Source organism: Lissotriton vulgaris, chromosome 1_2 (assembly GCF_964263255.1).
Source record: "Lissotriton vulgaris chromosome 1_2, aLisVul1.2, whole genome shotgun sequence".
Lineage (NCBI taxonomy): Eukaryota > Metazoa > Chordata > Amphibia > Caudata > Salamandridae > Lissotriton > Lissotriton vulgaris.
In genome coordinates this window covers 340225439-340245318 of record NC_141686.1, presented here as the reverse complement: position 1 = coordinate 340245318, position 19880 = coordinate 340225439, and the positions used below count along the sequence as shown (strand labels likewise).

The 19880-nt window shown below is 47.8% G+C and overlaps 1 protein-coding gene across 1 annotated transcript in view; it reads left to right on the top strand.

Annotated features, from left to right (window-relative positions):
- Nucleotides 1–19381, top strand: part of LOC147736709 (uncharacterized) — a 29006-nt gene extending 9625 nt beyond the window's left edge. Inside the window, 1 exon segment of the mRNA XM_086953433.1 lies at nucleotides 18294–19381. Within this exon segment, the coding sequence (XP_086809559.1) occupies nucleotides 18294–19381 (1088 nt within the window).
- The last annotated feature ends 499 nt before the right edge of the window (nucleotides 19382–19880 follow it).

Below are 19880 nucleotides of genomic sequence, written 5' to 3'. Positions count from 1 at the left end.
GCAGGTTTCTCAGGTGGGGGGTGATGTGGCCGTGGCGTGTTACATCGAGGATCAGTCGTGCCGAGGCGTTTTGGATGCTTTGTATTCGTTTGATGAGCTAGGTCTGGGCTCCCGCATAGAGGGCGTTTCGGTAGCTGAGTCTGCTGCTGACGAGGGCCTGGGTGACTGTCTTTCTTGTATCTGTCAGGATCCATCTGTAGATCTTGCGGAGCATGCAGAGGGTGTTGAGGCAGGAGGAGGAGGAGATGGCGTTGACTTGCTTGGTCATTGAGAGCGGTGAGTTGAGGATGATTCCCAGGTTTGGTGCGTGGTCGGTGGGTTTCGGGGCTGCCCCCCAGTGCCATTGGCCACCAGGAGTCATCCCAGGCTTAAGGGTTGGAGCTGAGGATGAGGACCTCTGTCTTGTCTGAGTTCAGCTTCAGACGGCTGGTCTTCATCCAGTCGGCGATGGCCTTTATTCCTTCGTGGAGGTTGGCTTTGGCGGCGATGAGGTCCTTGGTGAGGGAGAGGATCAGCTGAGTGTCATCGGCGTAGAATATTATGTTGAGGTCGTGCTGTCGGGCTATGTGTGCGAGCGGGGCCATGTAAATTTTGAACAGCGTTGGGCTGAGTGAGGATCCCTGGGGTATGCCGCAGATGATTTCGGAGGCTTTGGAACGGAATGGGGGGAGGCGGACGCTCTGGGTACTGCTGGAGAGTAAGGAGGTGGTCCAATCCAGAGCCTTGTCTCGGATCCCTCCGGCGTAGAGGCGTGCGCGTAGTGTGCGGTGGCAGACAGTGTCGAAGATGGCAGAGAGGTCTAGGAGGATGAGTGCTGCGGTCTCGCCATTGTCCAGCAGGGTCCTGATGTCGTCGGTGGCAGCGATGCAGATAGTCTCAGTGCTGTGGTTGCTGCGGAACCCGGACTGGGAAGGTTCCAAGATGCTGTTTTCTTAAAGGTATCGGGTTAGCTGTCTGTTGACGGTTTTCTTGATGACCTTGGCCGGGAAGGGAAGCCGAGAGATGGGCTGGAAGTTCTTGAGATCTCTTGGGTCTGCCTTAGATTTTTTGAGTAGGGCGTTGATCTCGGCATGTTTCCAGATCTCTGGAAAGGTCGCAGTCTTGTGGGGGAGATTGATGACGTTGCGCAGGTGGGGTGGGATGGAGCTGCTTGCTCTGTTGAAGACGTGGTGCAGGAATGGGTCTGACGGAGAGCCGGAGTGGATTGAGGGCATGGTATTGATGGTGTCGTCAATACTCACGCTGGGCCAGACTAGCAGGGGATCGTGGTCGATGGTGTGCGGAGGGTCTGTTGTTTTGCAGTCTGTTGGGGCTGTCAAGGGTGTTGAAGCTGTCGTGGATGTCTGCTATCTTGCGGTGGAAGAAGGTGGTTAGGGAGTGGCACAGGGCTTGCGATGGAAGGATGTTGTTGGCGTTGGAGCTGGGGTTGGAGAGTTCCTTCATGAGGTTGAAGAGCTCCTTGCTATTGTGTGCGTTGTTGTCGTGGCGGCCTTTGGAGGAGGTCCTCTTGGCCGCCCTGATGAGGTGGTGGTGGTTGCGGACTGGGTCCTTGTGTGCTGCGTGGCTGTCCGGAGTTTGTTCACTGTGCCATTTCTTCTCTAGTTTCCGGCAGGCTTGCTTGGAGGCTAGGAGTTCTGGGATGAACCAGCTGGCCCTCTTGCTGGTGTCACAGTGGGAGGGTTTCTTCAGCGGGGCGAGGGAGTTGGCGCAGTCCTTGATCCAGCGTCTGAGGCTGAGGGCAGCGTCTTCTGTGTTCGAGGGTTCGGTGGGTGGGCTGAGAGCGAGGTTTGCGAGTAGTTGGTCTTCAGTGATTTTGCTCTAGCAGCGGCGGGGGATCTGTTGAGTGTGGTGGTGTGTGTTGGGTTTCTGGAAGGCGAAGTGGATGCAGCGGTGGTTGGTCCAGAGGAGTTCGGTTGCGTGGCTGATGGAGACGTACGGGCTTGAGGAGAAGACTGGGTCGAGCGTGTGGCCGGCGGAGTGGGTGGGCATTGTGACGAGTTGCTTCAGTCCGAGGTTGGAGAGGATATCAATTTTTTTATTTTATTTTATTTTATTTATTTAGTTCCCCCCCCCCCCCCCCCCCCCCCAATGCTGATGGCTTTGACTCTGAAAGAGCACAGAGACCTGCTAACCAGACCCCTGAGCATGTGCTCTCTCCCAAAAACTGTTACATGTGAATTGGTAACCCCAGTTGGCAAGGACTTTAACCCGCTTGTAAGTCACTGGTATGTGGTACCTGTGGTACCCAGGGCAGGGCCGTTAAAGGGATCATTAGGGCCTGAAGCTCTATTTGTGCCACCCTGAGTGACCAAACTAATCCGATGTTAGCAGGTCTGCCATTACAAACGGCATAAGCAGTGCAAACATCGCAAACTCGACTTTGTTTTTCCACAGCATCTTTCTTTCTCTGTCTCTGTTGGTCTTTTCTGCCGTCTGCCTCTATCATTTCCACTAACTTTTCATCTCTATCTTTCCATACTTTGTCTCTGCCTCTCTCTGTGCCCCAGAATCTCTGTCTTTTTCACTGCGCCTGTGTCTGCCTCTTTTCTGCTTTCCACTCTCTCTCTTCCACTGATGGTGTCTGCCTCTTTCAATGCCCCAGTCTCTGCCTCTCTCTTTATCTTTCCTTTATGGCCGTGGCATAGACTGCCAGATCCAAAAACAAACAATTGAAATATTTCCTTGCAGTTAAACAGAACTCCCCTGCAACAACTTCAAGTTGCACAAACGAAAACACGCTGGGGTTAGTTCCAACAAACGAGAAGAATATCCTCTTGTCAAAATCAGGGCCTATTTATAATTCTTGGTCTGTGGATTTAGCACTTTATTTTGAAAATAATTAGGAAAATAGCAATTTAGTGAAAATGCAATAAAAGCAGGGGGTGCAAAATCAGATTTGCTTGCCTGAAAAAGAATTATTTTTAATACCCAAAACAGCTGTGTCAAAGCTTTTCCTGTTGAGCGAAGAGAAAATAAAATGTGAAGATCAAGTTTTTTTTTAAATATCTTTTTTTAGTCTATGCTGCCCAGCAGTAGTAAAGACTAGTGGTCCAAACAGCAAGGCCTATTGTCTGTGCCAACGCTTGTTTTACTTGGGCTCTGGATCCGCGAATCTCCACCAATTTCACACTGGGGGTGCACGCTGACCGGCGTGGTGGATCCTCCTGCGGGAGCCAATACAATGTTTTTGGACCATTTCCTTCCCAAGAGGGGTCTCCCATAGACCCCTGTATCCTGTCCCATGGGGTCAGGATACCTCTATCCTGATCCCTCATATCCTATTTACCCTTTATTGCTCCATTCCGAAACCCATGTCCCAATTCACAAAATGGCGGCTGCAACTTTTCTCACGGTTTCCAGCCAGACAATCACAGCATTGCTGTTGGCGTGTGGATCCGCTCCCAATATATACATAAATCTTTTTTCTTAAAGAACTCCAAAACTACTCAACAGATTTACACCAAATTACAAAGAGCTCTTTCTGACCAAGATCTAGATTTCTGCCAAATGTGGTGTGATTCCGTTCAGCGGTTTGGGCTGTAGTCCTGTCGAAATTCCTATGGGAATTTGCATGGGGAAATCATTACAGAGGTATATTTGAAAGTAGGTTGCGGCTCAACGCCCATTCAAAAGAAATCTGTGAAAAAGGCCAAAGTAGCTGTTGCCAATTCATCAACAATCTGGATTTCTGGCCCAAGTTAAGTAGTTGTGACACAGTGGTCCAGAGACATTTTTATAAGCTGTGCATATTTAATTGTAGAGCTTAACTAAAGATTTTCAGGCATTACAGATTATTGAATAATATAAAATGTAGGGGTGTCCGGCTTAGAGGTGTTTTATCTCATTCTAGTCCTGTAGGCATGACTCTAAGGTTGCAGCTGTGAGGCCCATCGCCAGACGTGTGCAGTGTATTTGACTAATCTTCTTAGCGCTGAGCCCAAGGAGCCCTACAGAAGCAAACGTATACTTGTCAACCTCTGGACTTAAAATTTGGATCCATCCGAAGTCTTTAAGTTGAGAATAGAAAATTGTCAAGCATGTTGCATTACTTAAAGGCAACACACTCAATAGGACGATGTCACAATGTCTGTATGGTGTCATCAGTGATGTCATCACTATTGTCAGATGTGATGTAATATATGAGGTCATAAGCAGTGCATGGCGGGGGCTCCAGTTCTAGTTTGGGTTATTGTTGGTAAATACAAGTGTTTGTTTTGGTTATTTAACATTAGTTTTTGTAGTACTTCAACACCTAACTATAATGTTACTTTTAGCCTTAAGTCAAACAGGACTTAAGTTATTAGTGATACAAAAACACTCTTCCTATGGAAACTCTGACCTAACTATAACGGCTGCCACTGCGCTGTGTGTGTGCAGACTCGTAACTCGTATTTCCTCAACTCCCCATAAAAGTGGTCCAATCCAGTACTCCTGGACGCCTAATTTGTGTTCAGCAAGTGTCGTAGTGATGCGTTGTGGCTTAACAACAAGCCTTTGTCTACCTCAAGTGAACTGCAGTAATCTCCATCGATCTGCATCTTTTGGTCCGCGATAGACAATCAATACTCATTGCTACTCCTTTTCACATCATCAATCACAATCATTTTTAGGATGCATTTGTTTTATGCACCAATGCACCATACTAAAAACAGGTTCATTATAATCCTCTTTGTTCATTCATACAGTGTTTCGAGCTTTACATTAATTCATGGTATTCAGTATCCGCTTTGGTTATGTCATTAGTTAACATAGAAATGGGACTTCAACTCGACCTGTCACAAATGTATAATTAAATTATGGTTTCTATAGCATGCAGCCATTTGTTTCTACTATGTAAATGCATGTGGGTTCATCAGATGATGTCATTCTTCTGTGGTGGATCATAATGAGTCCAAGCAATAGAGCCTGGCCCTTAGCAGCCTCGCAAACTAGAGGGGAGCGGGTGAAATTAGAACTATGGCAGCAAGTATCTCAATGTATTATTCGATGCTCTGTTCCATTGCAGAAGAGTCGAACCCTATCTATGAATATATCGCTTGGGACTCCACAGTGAGGGTATATTTATACAATGCAGGTCATTGCGGTAATACCAGAGCGAGAACCCCAGTGCGCACATGATTTCCTACAGTCACATATTCACCCACGTGTACACAGCATTCATACTGGATCAGATCCTCTGATATATTCAGTTTCACAGACCCAGTGGGCTCTATTCTGAAAAGCGGGCATCGCTCAATTAATCCGGAGTTTGTATAGTGCTGCTCCTCACCCCTGAGGGCCTTAAGGCGCTGAGCGGAGTGGGGGAGGGGTACTGATCCTCAGTCGAAGAGCCGGGTCCTGGAGTCCTTCCTGAACTGGATCAGCGACAGGGATTGCCCGAGGTAGGAGACGGCTCTTCCTCTGGCTTTGGTCTTGTGGATCCGTGGGACGGTGGCCAGGGCAGGTTGAACGGAGTGAAGTCGTCTGGCGGGTATGTGTAATGTTAGACGGTGGTTCAGGTATGCTGGTCCTATGTGGTGGAGAGCTTTGTAGGCATGTGTGAGGAGCTTGAAGGTGATTCTCTCGATGATTGGGAGCCAGTGGAGTTGTCTGAGGTGCTGTGTTATGTGGCTGCAGCAGGGGATGTCTAGGACCAGTCTGGCTGTGGCGTTTTGGACGTTCTGTAGTTTCCTGAGCTGTTTCTAAGTGACGCCTACGTAGAGTGCATTACAGTAGTCCAGTCTGCTGGTGATGAGTGTATGTGTGACCGTCTTTCTAGGTTCTGTGGGGATCCAGCTGAATGTCTTTTGAAGCAGGATGAGGATACAGCGTTGATTCGGTGGTTCTTTGTGAGCGAGGAATCAAGTATGATGCCGAGGTTGTGTGCATGGTCCGTAGGGGTGGTAGGAGTTCCTAGTGCGACGGACCACCAGGAGTCGTCCCAGGCTGAGGGGGCGGGTCACATGATAAGTACTGCGGTCTGGTCTGAGTTGAGCTTGAGGCAGCTGTCTTTCATCCAGGTAGCAACGACCGAGAGATGATCAGCTGGATGTTGTTGGCTTAGGAGATGATGTTGAGTCTGTGGTTTCTGACGATGGCCGTGAGGGGGGGCATGTAGACGTTGAAGAGGGTGTGGCTCAGGGAGGAGCCCCGGGGCATTCCACGGCTGATCTTTGTAGGTTCTGAGAGGAACAGGATAGTCTGACACTCTGTGTTCGGCCGGTCAGGAAGGAGTGGATCCAGTCCAGTGCCTTGTCGTTGATACCGGAATGTTCACATTGGACGCAGGGTCAAGACTAATTTGCATATGGCTGGGTCCAAACTGGAATGGCATGGTGAGCAAACAACTATGGATTTAGGCCCAGATCTCTGAACTGGGGTGAATGTATGACTTTGTTCTGGATTCTATCCATCAATTGTTCTTTTTGCATTTGTCACCCTGAGTGGGATGGGTATGCCCAGATGTGGGTCCCGGCTCTCCATGCCACTGGAGTCAAGCTATCCTGGCTGATGAGGGGTGAAACCCTGAAATCAGTCCTAGGATGCTTGTTTCCAGTCCAGGGAGGACCTGGCCTGGCAGTTCGGACTGGACTGTTCCCATTGGGCGCAGGGTCAAGGCTGATTTGCATATTGCTGGGTCCAAACTGGAATCGCATGGTGAGCAAAAAAACGATGGATTTAGGCCCAGATCTCTGAACTGGGGTGAATGTATGACATTGTTCTGCATTCTGTCCATCAATTGTTCTTTCTGCATTTATCGTGGATACCAGCGTCATGAAATCTTGTGATTAGGTGCGGTGGGAGATGTTGTCGAAGGTGGCCGAGAGGTCCAGTAGGATGAGGGTGGCGGTTTCGCCCCAGTCGAGGAGGGAGGGGATGTCGTCGATGGAGGCGAGGAGTCCGGGATCGGTGCTATAATTGCTTTGGAAGCCGGATTGGGAGTTGTTCAGGACATAGTTCGCTTCAATGAACTTGGAGAGTTGGGCATTGATGGCCTTTTCAATGACCTTGGCTAGGGGGGGGGGGACTAGGGAGATAGGTCTGAGGTACTTGAGGTCTGTCGGGTCGGCAGACGGCTTCTTCAGCAGGGGTTGATCTTGGCGTGTTTTCAGGCGGCAGGGAAGGTGGCAGTTTTGATGGAGCAGCTGATAATGCTGCGGCTGCTCAATGTAAGATGTAGTTCGGGCAAGGATCCGGTGGTGCTCTGGAGTGGATGCTCTTTATGGTCTTGAGTGTGTCATCTGTGGTGAGTGGAGTCCAGTTGAGCATGATATGTTGGGGTAAGGCCTTGTTGTGTGCGTGGGTGGCAGGTGTTGTAGCAGGGTCTTGGGTGTCAAAGCTGTCCTAGATCTGCCTGATCTTGTGGTGGAAGAATGTGCTGAGTTTGGTGCAGAGGTCTTAGGGAGGGTGAGACGTCTGTGGTCTCGCTGTTGGGCCTAGCGAACTCCTTGACAATGGCAAAGACTTCTGTGCTGTTGTGTGCGTAGGCGTTGATTCTGTCTTTGATTGCCGTTTTTTTGTGGTTTTAAGGAGAAGGTGGTGTGCGTTGACAGCGGTTTTGAAGGTTGCTTGGGTTTCTGGGATTTTGTTATTCCTCTATCTCTTCTTGAGTTGTCTGCTGGTACGTTTGGACTTGTGGAGGGCTGAAGTGAACCAGATGGCTTTCTTGAAGTTTTTTTTACACACATAGAGGGTTGGAGAAAATCAAGATCAAACCCCAAACACACCGTACAACAGAACAAAAAGTGTTTGTTTTTATAATACTGCCCTCACTCACACAACGAAGTGTGTGACATGCTTCATCATCATGTCTGCTTACAATACGCCCAGGTGTAGCCACACTCTGGATGGAGCATAAGGGAGGGGATTTGAACATAAAAGACCACTGGACAACAATATAACAAAACACAACATATATACATGAATGGATATGTGATCAGTGAGTGTCACCCTGTGACTGGAACTAAAGTGTAACACTTGCAGTTAATCAGGAAGTGTTAAAACTGGTTTGAGGATACCAAACAGGACATTTATTGACAGGTTCCGCAACTAGGATTAAAAGAAGTGAAAGGATGGGTAGTGTTTACAAGAGAAAATCAAGTTCTCAAAACAACCCTCCTTATACCGCTGTTGTCAACATGTTTCGACCGACTTACTGTGCCATGAGGGTCACCCCGGTCTTCATCAGGACCTGTGTTGCTATTAGTCCTGCAATTGGTCAAGCCGCAATTCGGTCAAAGTACCAATTCCTACTGATCACACTGGATTCTAATCGAATCAGCATGAGTGGAGGGGATCCCGACAACGCGGGTAAACATAAGCAAGTTTATTACTAATGTAAACTAGACATGGCGTCCTGCAGGTCAGTCTCCCAAGAACACAACTGTTCCGAGGAACGACCTCGTCCGGTTGCCTGTTACTGGATGGCCGCGTAGATCTTGAAGTTTTGCCTGCCTGGTGTCTTCTTGAGGGGTGCTGGTGTGTCAGCTCAGTTGGAGATCCATTGATGACGGTTGTGTGCTGCAGTGTTGGAGTCTGCTGGTGGTGCAGTCATGCTGAGAAAGTTGACGAGAAGTTCTTCGGTGGCCTTGTTCCAGCTACAACAGATGGATCAGAGAGGGTTGGAGGGGGTGGTGAACGGTGGAAATGGCTAAGTGCACACAGTGCGGGTTGGTCCAGAGGAGTTCGGTGGTGTGGCTGTAGGTGAAGGTCTAGCGTGTGTCTGACTGTATGGGTCGATGTGGTAACTAGCTGCTTGAGTCGGATATTGGGGAGGTTCTCCAGTAGGGTGTCGGTGTTTTGGTCACTGGGTTTGTCCAAGTGGAAGTTGAGGTCTCCGAGTAGGTTGTAATCGGTGGATGCTAGAGCCTGGGGTGCGATGAGGTCTTCGATGGCATCATTGAAGGGTGGGGGCCGGGGGTCCTGTAGATTTGGATGCCATGGAGGGTGGTGTTGGGGTTGCTCTGGATCTGGAAGGGGAGGTGTTCCATGGTAGTCGATGAGTCCTTCGAGTAAGTGGTCAGTTGGTGGGTGTTCTTGCGGATGATGGCTTTGCCTTCTCCTGGTCGGTCGACGCTGTATTTGTGGGTGATTTTGTAGCCGCAGGGGATTGCGGTGGCATCACTGATTTTAAGCCCAACTTCTTGTGCCTTCTTGGTGGGCATTATCAATCTAGTATGATTGTGAGGTATACCCCCTTTAATTTAAATAGAGCACTGAGAAATGTAAAGAAATTCTATATTTTTAATCTTGAAAGGAAATGATGGCTTTTTTTAACGTGTTCCAGAGAGTGTCAGTAGTGGGAAAGTGTGCAGATTCGACATCAGTAAGCATCCTATGTACCCGTGTAATTCCTGATCTTTATTCAGGCCCTTGACTTCCTCGATACCCAGCTCTGTATTATATCTTAAATCTATTCTTTTCAATTTCTTCTCTTGATTACCTCCTCTGATATAAGGCCAAAGAAACCAAGCAAGTCTAACAATGATATCATGACATTTTACAAAATCTCCAGACACTGGTGAAATTAAGTCCGCCTGTTTGATGGCTCTCATGTGCTCCATCCATCACTTGCCAATGGGGAACACCGCGTTGGCCACATATTGTTTTCTGTGTGTACATTCTTTCACGTATATATACACAGAAATCTGTGCTACAGGTTATGAATTGATTGCTTTTTCTTCCTTATGCAGAATAACCTCCTTTATTTTGACACCAGATTTGCAAGCCATATGTTTCCCTCATTTTCTGAAACCTTTTAGGTTAGATGGCCCCTTTCTCTCATTGGACTATTCAAATAGCTATGGGGTTGTTGGTCCTTTAGGGATCGGGCTTTACGATGCGTGATGGAGGGATGTGAGTTAATATCATGTCCAGTCACCTGATCAGCTTTTAATATTTTCCAGTGTGTCCCGGGTTGGTGAGGGACGAAGAGATAGGGGGGTTGGGGAAGTAGATATAGATTCTGAGACCTTGAAGAAGGTTTTAAGGGAAGGCTTTATTTTATTGTAAGACTTTCTCCTTCGGCTGGTGATTCTCTCTCGAGCAAAGGCGGCCGGGTCAATGGCAGGCTTCCGTAGGGGCTCCAGCTTGCGATGAGGTCAGGTATCAGCTCTTCCCCCAAGTTTCAGGTTGCAGCCGCCGTAAGGAAAGGAGAGAGATTGGGAGGAATTAGTGTAGGATTTGGGACTAGGGAAAAGCAAGGACCGGGAATGAGGGTAACCTAGTGCAGTGGTGAATTTATACAGCCGAAGTGGAGGAGTGCTCGTGATAGGAAAAGGGGAGAGGGTCAGAGGACTATACATGGGGCAATACAAATATACAGGCTACTCCGTAGGTTGGACCCGACGTCCCATCCAGCCCGTCACTCTGCCCTGTACACTCCTCCCGTGGGAGCGTGGCGGGCGACAAAGGGAAACGGTGGCCTCCTGGCTTCTCCGACCCCGCTCCGGTCTTCACGGTTTGTTCAGAGTCGTTCTTCTCTTCCTCACTCTGCTCTCCGCTTCTGTATACTCCTCTCTCCTCCGGGAAAACGCCGTCCGTCGCTTCCTGGTTTCTTCCTCCTTTTGACGCAGTGACGCTCTGTAGGGGCGGGCTTTCGTCTGTTGTTTACTCCCACTTAAAGGGAACAGGTACCTCCACCTTCTCGTTTTGCCACCAGTGTTCGGGGTCTCTTACCGCCCACTCCTCCTGAGTGTATGAATCAGGCTGCTGTAGGGAGGGAATGGAAGCAGGTAAAAGTGGGGTGGCGGACCACCAGTTCAGTTCCGGCATCTGTTCTTCCACCAGGGGACCCGCCCCGTCACACAGTGTTTAGAATTTGTCTTGCTGCTGTGTACCTTTTATTGTATGTAGTGGTGAACCTTACGGTAATATCAGGTCCCTCCTTTGGTGTCACTGATTTAAAAGTAGTTTATTCATGTTCTGGGTTCTCGATTGGCTGCTGGCCGCGTACTTTTTTCTTCCTTCTCATACACTTCTTAAATATCACAGTTTCTATGGGTCCGTAGCATTTCACCATAGGAGGAGCTGCGTGTCATCTGCGTACGTGATGGGGATGAACCCGCTTTTCCTGAGGAGTGCGGCAAGAGGGGCTACATAAATATTAAATAGCAAGGGGCGGAGGCAGGAGCCCTGCGGTACTCCCTTGGTCAATGGGGTGGTTTCTGAGCTGAAAGGTCTGAGATGGACCGTTTGTGTTCTGCCACTGAGGAAGTCCCTTATCCAGTCTAGTGCCGTGTCCTGGATCCCAACTGATTCTAATCTTTCTAGCAGGATCTGATGTGAGACGGTATCAAATGCAGCGGAGAGGTCGAGCAGTATGAGAATTACTGCTCGACCAGCGTCCGCCTGCATACGAATGTCATCGATCACATTGACCAGGGCGGATTCGGTGCTGTATTTCGGACGAAATCCCGATTGTGTGGGGTCCAGACAGTTGGAGGATTCAAAAAAGTTGTATAGGTGGGTGTTGATGGGTTTTCCTAACAGTTTACTGTAAAGGGGGAGAAGTGAGATTGGCCGGTAGTTAGTAATGATTTCAGGAGAGAGTTTGCTGTTTTTCCTAATGGGCATAATCTGGGCCGCTTTCCAATCATCCAGCAGCTGGCCTTCTTTGATGGAACTGTTCAGCACTGAACACAATGGAGCGGCCGGTTCGGCTGCAAGTTTTTTGGCCATTTTGGCTGGGAGAAGGTATTTGGGAGAGCCTGATTTGGCTGAAGTAAGAAGGGATTCGGTTTCTGAAATGGTCAGAAGGGGGAATTTGTCCAGGGTGATGAGACTGAGTGGTCTGTGGGCTGGATCAATGACTATATTGTGGCTGAGATTGGCATTTGTAGCAGAAATTTTATTATAGATGTCATCGATTTTTTTGGGAGAAGTGACTGGCTATTTCATCACACAGAGATTGAGTGGGTTCTTCAGCCGGACTGCAGGCGGTGCGATTAATGAGGCTGTTAAGGGCCTGAAAGAGGGTTTTAGGGCCGTTATCTGCTTGCTCTAGTTGGGTGGCTATGTATTGTTTGTACAGAGTGGGCTAAAGAACGGTGATGGATTAAACCCAGATCTTTTGACTGGGTGTGAGTATTTGATTGATTCAGATGCTCCGTCCATCACCAACCCCTTTTGTACCGCTTTTGGCCGCCATAAGTGTGGCAGGGTATGCTCAGACGTGAGTCCCTTGCTCACTTTGCCACTGGATTCAAGCAAGCCAGGCTGAAGACGGCTGGAATGCCAGACACCGGTCCCAGGATGCTTGTTTCCGGTCCAGGGAAGACATGGCTTGGCAGTTCGGGCTGGACTGTTCCCATGAGGCACAGGGTCAGACTGATTTGCATATAGCCATGTGTGAACTGGGGTGGCAGAGTGGGCTAAAGAACGGTGATGGATAAACCCAGATCTTTTGACTGGGTGTGAGTATTTGATTGATTCAGATGCTCCGTCCATCACCACCCCCTTTTGTACCGCTTTGTATTTTTTCCAGGCCGCCTTTAGGTTCTTGTAGTAGGTACAGAGGGCTGTCTTGAATTGCTCTTTGTCAGGTGCGTCCTTATTGCGGCGCCAGAGGCGCTCAAGCTTTTTACATATGCTTTTTTCTTCTCTAAGAGCGGACGAGTACCAAGGGGTCTGAGTGCGCTTTGGGGCATGAGAGGTTTGCTTAAGGGGAATGAGGGTGTTAATGGTAAATTTGACTGCGTCCTGAAGGGCCTTATGACGTTTGACCACGGTGTCTAGGGCTGGCTCATCAGGGGAATGAATTGTTCTTGAAATAGGGCAGGTGATAGTATGTGCAATTGTCTGTGGGCCTGTCTGGCAGGGTTTTTCTTAGCTGCGCGTTCATAGGGGCCTTTAAGATTAAAATCGATTATTGAGTGGTCTGACCATAGAAGGGGTCTGGTGGTGTTATAGGTTGTCTCTGGGGAGTTGGAGAAGATCAGATCTAGTGTGTGACCTGCAGTGTGTGTGGGCACATCGTTCATTTTGGTCAGCCCTAAGGCAGTCATTTCTGACAGGAGGGAAGCTGCTTCTGGATCTGAAGGGATCTCGCTATGGACATTAAAGTCCCCGAGTAGGAGGAATTTGTTGGAGGAAATCACGTGAGGAGCGATCATATTTACTAGATGAGGCAGAGAAGGAGGAAGCGGACCAGGCGGCCGATAGACCAAAGCTTGTTCATCTTGTTCACTTGTTCATCATTCTCGTTGTTCTTAAGTTCAGCTCTTATTTTCAAGTGCAACAAATGTGAGGTTGGAGAACTCCATCGGACTGCAGACTTAGAACTGTAAGAAAAAAAACAAGTTAGCAGGCCTTTTCCATCTATGAACTCAGGTTCGGGAACAACATCCCTGTATCCATCAGGACCGACCGACATTGCTCCCGTTGAGGAAAGAGTTGAGGACTTCCTTCTTAAAAAATAATTTATGCTCATCTTTGGCTCTAGCTTTAGGCTAGGTTTGCAGTATAGCAATAACATATACATCTGTAACAAGGAACCCAGTACCAAAGGGGTGGACAATGAAGTGGACTGGTGAACTTACAATGACTCTGATTCCCTTACTCCTTCCCCGCAGGACGAACAGGATCCATGGCAAACGGCGTCGGAAAGAAATCTGCACGGCGCCTTTAACTGGACGTAAGAGACAGAGGAAGCCCCCTCCCACCGTAACGTCCGCTTCGGGGCATTGGATAAGAACACGGAAATCCCACACTTGGCGTGTGACGTCACCGGAGAGGAGGAACGGAGATCGGGAGAGTACGCGGAGAAGAGTTGGAGTTTGCGAGGAGACGAGAACGAAGAGTGAGGAAGAGAAGCAGGTGTGCCGCAAGGTGAAGTAGACGAACCAGGAGGCCAACGGACCCGTGCTGCGCCGTGCCACACTCCCGAGGGAGGAGTGTGGCTAAGACAGGTACGGGGCAAGTTTGCAAGTTGGGTAGGACGTAGGAGTTTAGTCCTGCGTTAAAGGGCACCCTCTTCCAGAGCTTTCCCTGTATCCCGTTCCTATCTATCCCCTCACCTTTCTCCTTCACGAATCACAGCAGCGGTAAAGCGTCACGAATTGAGGTGTCCCTTCACTACCCCAGTTCCCCATGGGATAACAGTAGAGCGAGGACAAGCCTTTAATCAGTCCTTATTTGTGTTCCCTTTCCGGTCACCACGAGAGAGGCTTCACCTTCCACCAACCCGAGGAGACCAGACAAGGGTGAAACCGATTCATAAGGGACGTATATCCTTAGAGGCACCATGGATCCAGCAGAATTTGCCAAAGAGAGACTGACATTTCGTCGACAGAAATTGTACATGAAAATAAAACCCGCTTTACCTAAACAACATTCCCAGCCTGTTACTGACTGCCCGTTACAGCATCCATATCCTCATCCTCCATACTATAATATTATAATAAAGAGAGAGCCCAAACCTTTGAGGCAGGTAATCTCAGGAACCACAGCACCAATCGCAACACCCAATACAGCGTTGGAAAGGGCAGTTGCAGCAGAAGAACATAGGCTATGCAGATGCCTACCATATACATTTAAAAGGTAAAAGAACCGTGCCAGCAAAGCAGTCCCTTGTGGGCGTGTCTGTGTTGTGCTGTGGGCGTGTGCTGGGGGCGTGACAAACGCTGGGGGCGTGTGGTACGTTTTGGCCTTCATACCATGTCTCATATCGTGTGCTGTGGGCGTGTGCTGGGGGCGTGGGGGTGTGCGGGGCGCGGGATTACGGAAAAAAACGTGAGCGTTATGCCCAATATTTCATTGTTTTTTCTTCCCAGGTTCTGTATACATTCCAGCTCTGTGTGTCCACCCTGCTCCCTTTAATTACCCCTGCACCCCATAATCATAACCCACCCTTCCTCCTTAAAATACCCCAACACCCTTAAACACTTACCCATCTTAACCCTATAAATATACCCTGTACCCCAAAACCCAAACCTATCCCTAAACTCTAAAAATACCCCTGTACCCCAAAACCCAAACCTAGTCCTCAACCCTAAAATACCCCTGTACCTCAAAACCCAAACCTACCCCTGAACCCTAAAAATACCCATGTACCCCAAAACCCACACCTTCCCCTGAACCCTAAAAATACCCTTGTACCCCAACACCCAAACCTACCCCTGAACCCTAAAATACCCCTGTACCCCAAAACCCAAACCTAGCCCTAAACCCTTAAAATACCCCTGAATCCCAAACCTACCCCTGAACCCTAAAAGTAACCCTGTACCCCAAAACCCAAACCTACCCCTGAACCCTAAAATACCCTTGTACCCCAAAACCCAAACCTAGCCCTGCACACTAAAAATACCCCTGTACCCCAAAACCCAAACATAGCCCCGAACCCGTAAAATACAACTGTACCCCAAATCCCAAACCTACCCCTGAACCCTAAAAATACCCCTGTACCCCAAAACCTATCCCTAAACACTAAAAATACCCCTGTACCCGAAAACCCAAACATTGCCCTGAACCCTTAAAATACCACTGTACCACGAATCCCAAACCTACCCCTGAACCCTATAAATACCCCTATACCCCAAAACCCAAACCTAGCCCTGAACCCTAAAACTACACCTGTACCCCATAACCAAAACTATATCTGAACCCTTAAAATACCAAAACACCCCAAACCGTATACCTCAGTACCCCAAAACATATACCCCTATACCCATACTTACCTTATCCAAACATTAAAGAAAAACCATGCTTTTACCATTCATGCATTTACAACGAATTTTGTTGTAAATGTATGCGTGGTAAAAGCATATAAAATGTAATGCCATGCGTTATAATGGCATTGCGGAGTCATGGTACTTAAGTAATGAAAGAATGCGGAGTGATGGTATGCGGAAAGAAAGTTGCGGAATAATGGGTGTTTACCCTCCCCCGGTAAGTACATTGGTGGCACGGCGGCCCACATCTCCAGCAGCATACTCATATTTTTTCACCACCAATTTGAAAAATGCACAGGTCTCTCTCATTGATGGCCAGCACGGACATACACTTTTAGACACACCTTCCACCACATGTTCTAGAATTGCGAACTTTAGAGCTGGGGAGCTACGTTCGAATCTCGGCATCAGCTCAACATCCTGTGATTTCAGGCAAGTCGCTTTGTCTCTCCGTGCCTACCACAAATGAATGTGTTCTTCTGTAATGTAAATTGTGCTCATGCCATGTTGTCGAGTTCGCAGCTATATAATATTGTAAGGAAAAATAAAGTAGGGAAACTCGAGTTCACACACTACTGAACGCGCACTCTTAAGTGCATCAGCAGTGTACTGTGAATCGGAGCGTTTCACAAGCCTGCCACAGATCAGAAATGCTATCAAAACGAAATCCTACAAAACAATATACTACTGGCCGGCAGCAATTCATACCCGGACAACGTCGGGACGGGCTGTTAGTACATACATAAAGAAGCTGGCCTAACCTTACACTAACGTTTGAATACTTTTGAAAAAACTCTTGTGAAAATGTTCATGGGAGAGTTGGGAATGGTTATCCCACCAGACCACCCCTGGCATCCAGTTAAGATTTTAATGTTGTCTTATCACGAGTAACAAGTCCACCTTTTAAGCCACTACATCACTGCAAGCCTTAATGGAGATAGTTGTCTACCTAGTAGCAGTCACTTCCTCAAACAGTTAGCAAACGACACGCCCCATCAGTAGATGAACAGTTCCTGCAAGTTTACAAATACAAAGTTAAATATGCATCCAGTGTTAAACATGTACTCATGCTCTACATTATCAGAATTGAAAATGTATGAAAAATAAAACCGTTTTTTGCTCCGGTACAATTTGGCATATGGTTTTCTACTCGTGCGTAGACAAGGGCTGGGCATAATTTGCGTAGTCGTCTCGCGCAAAACTCAGCGAAATAAATCTCCCCGAGCCCGCAGAATTCTGCGAACACGCGGAATTGCTTCTTCTGCCCATTCACAATGCTTTTTTCCTGTTCGCAAACGTTTTGTGTGCTCGGCGGGTGGGGGGGGAAATATCTTGCTAACACACATTTTGAAAGCGTGAACAAGCAAAAAATTCCACAAAGCCGCGGATCGCAGAAGTTTTGGCAATTCCACTTTCTCCGCGGAACGCAAAATTACCCAAATTCCGTAAGCGGAACTTCATTTACTGCCCCGGCCTAGCGGAGACACCACATAGAAATAACACAGGCTGAGTCCACGTGTGATAAAGATGCACCCATGGCTTTTCTACCCAACATACCCCTATTAGTTATTTGTAAAGCAGAAACATGTGGTTCTGTGCATCCTTTCGTAAAATATTTCTCTGGTGACATCAATGCAAGGAAGAAGCCCAGAAGTGCTTAATTGTTCTAAGCATATTACTAACTCAATTAGCAATTCTTTCCTTTCAATCAATCAATCAATCAATCCGCGGTTTATAGAGTGCGCTACTCTCCCGCGAGGGTCTCAAGATGCAGAGGGGGAGCAGCTCCAGGTCAGTCGAAAAGCCAGGTCTTGAGGTCCTTCCAGCACATGTGGAGTGTTGGGAGCGTCTGATGTTGACCAGGAGCTCGTTCCAGGATTTGGCTGCGATGTAGGAGAAAAGTCTCCCGCCGGTTTGGTTTCTGCGGATGCGGGGGACCTCTGCCAGTGCGAGGTCAGTGGAGCAGAGGTTCCTCTTAGGTACGTGGAAACCTACTCGGTCGTTGAGGTATGTGGGTCCGTTGTTGTTGAGGGGTTTGTAGGCGTGGGTGAGGAGTTTGAAGGTGATCCTCTTCTCGATGGGGAGCCAGTGGAGGCTCCCTAGAATGAGCCTGGCTGCGGCGTTCTGGACCTTACTGATAGTTTTTGCACAACCTGTGATGTGCCACAGCTTGCTGCAAATGGAAAATGTTACTCACTTGCAAATACTATCAGCTTGTCATGTTGCAGGCTCACATGCATCACCCACTTCCTGTATGGTTGGAAAGTATACAGGTTGCTCAGATAAAGCAGTTTATTTTTTGATTTTACACATATATGCAGTTGTACTCCGATGGAGAAAACAACACAATGATTTAAGTTGGAGTCTGCGCACTGATGCATTATGCCTTTCAGCTATGGGATTACGAGTCGTTCTCCAGATCAAAACTCAATCTTTAAATTAATTTTTTTTAGTAGTCAGAACTCAACCCATGAGAGGTCTCCACATGTGAACTGTAGAACTACAAGCAGCAAATGATTGTTTACAGGTAGTAACATTTTCCTTCCTTCCTAGATATTACTGTCCACCTTTCTCATATTATAACCGTGCATTTCTTTCAAGAAATATTTCCCATGTGTAATTCTCGGTGTTCATTTCATTCTGCAGCACAGCAGCCGACGACAGAAAGTACGAATGGGAAAGAGAAACGTAAAGCTTCTGCAGGAAGGAAGAATCTTGCTTATAAAATGAATGAAGGAAAACACCAAGGAATACACAGGAGGGAGATTTTTAACAATAAAACACTACCTGCAAGTCAGAAAAGAATACGCACCGGCCTAAGAGCTTATACCTGTGCTGAGTGTGAGAAGACATTTACTGGAAAGACGCATCTTTTACTGCACGAACAAACACACACAGATCGGTATCCCTACACTGAGCATGAAATGAGGTTTGCTGATAAGGCAACACATGAAAAAACGCACAAAGGAGAGCGGCCCTTTCACTGCAATATCTGTGAGAAAAGTTTTACTCAGAAGGGAAATCTTATAAAACATCTAAGCGTACACACAGGAGAGAAGCCTCATCTCTACACTGTGTGTTCCAAACCCTTTTCTCAGAAGACAAACCTTGTACTGCATCAAAGAACTCACACAGGAGAGCGGCCTTATCACTGCAAAGTATGTTCCAAGAGGTTTTCTCGGAGGGGGACCCTTGTACGGCATCAAAGCGTGCACACAGGAGAGAGGCCTTATCACTGCACTGTGTGTTCCAAACCCTTTTCTCAGAAGACAAACCTTGTACTGCATCAAAGAACTCACACAGGAGAGCGGCCTTATCACTGCAAAGTATGTTCCAAGAGGTTTTCTCGGAGGGGGACCCTTGTACGGCATCAAAGCGTGCACACAGGAGAGAGGCCTTATCACTGCACTGTGTGTTCCAAACCCTTTTCTCAGAAGACAAACCTTGTACTGCATCAAAGAACTCACACAGGAGAGCGGCCTTATCACTGCACTCTGTGTTCCAAGAGGTTTTCACGGAAGGCGATCTTTGTACGGCATCCAAGCGTACACACAAGAGAGAGGCCTTATCACTGCACTGTGTGTTCCAAGAGGTTTACTCTTAAGGCCGCCCTTGTACGCCATCAAAGCATACACACAGGGCAGAGGCTTTATCACTGCACTGTGTGTAGCAAGAGCTTTGATCTTAAGGCAAGCCTTGTACGCCATCAAAGAGCACACAGGCAACGGCCATGACGCCGTACAGGATATGGAAATTGCTGTAAACAAAAGGTGGTGCTCAGCAACCTAAAGTAACACATACAAGATGGAGGCCTTCTCAAAGTACTGCCAAAAAACCTTCATTTAAAAAAGAAATGTGATCTCTTGCATCATCTAAGAATCTACAGCTGAAGTTAGACCTCCTATGACATCTAACGATCCTTCGGGGCTGAGATCCTCCCTTTCCTCTGAAGGTCAGAAGATCTTTGAGTTAAAGGACAAACTAATGTTCGCAGCGTCTCCAAACAGAATGTAGGTTCATCAACGTCACTAACGTCCCTTCACCAAGCAACGAACTTCACAGAGGCTGCTTCACTGCGAATTAAACCTGTCCGACTCTCATGAAATGTGTGCAGTGTTGAGGACCTGTTACCAAGTGTGGATCATAAACTATCCTGATAGACATAACCTCTGGGATTCAACAAAAAATTATTGAAAGACCTGAGGACATGGGAAAAAGAAACTTGGAGAAGAA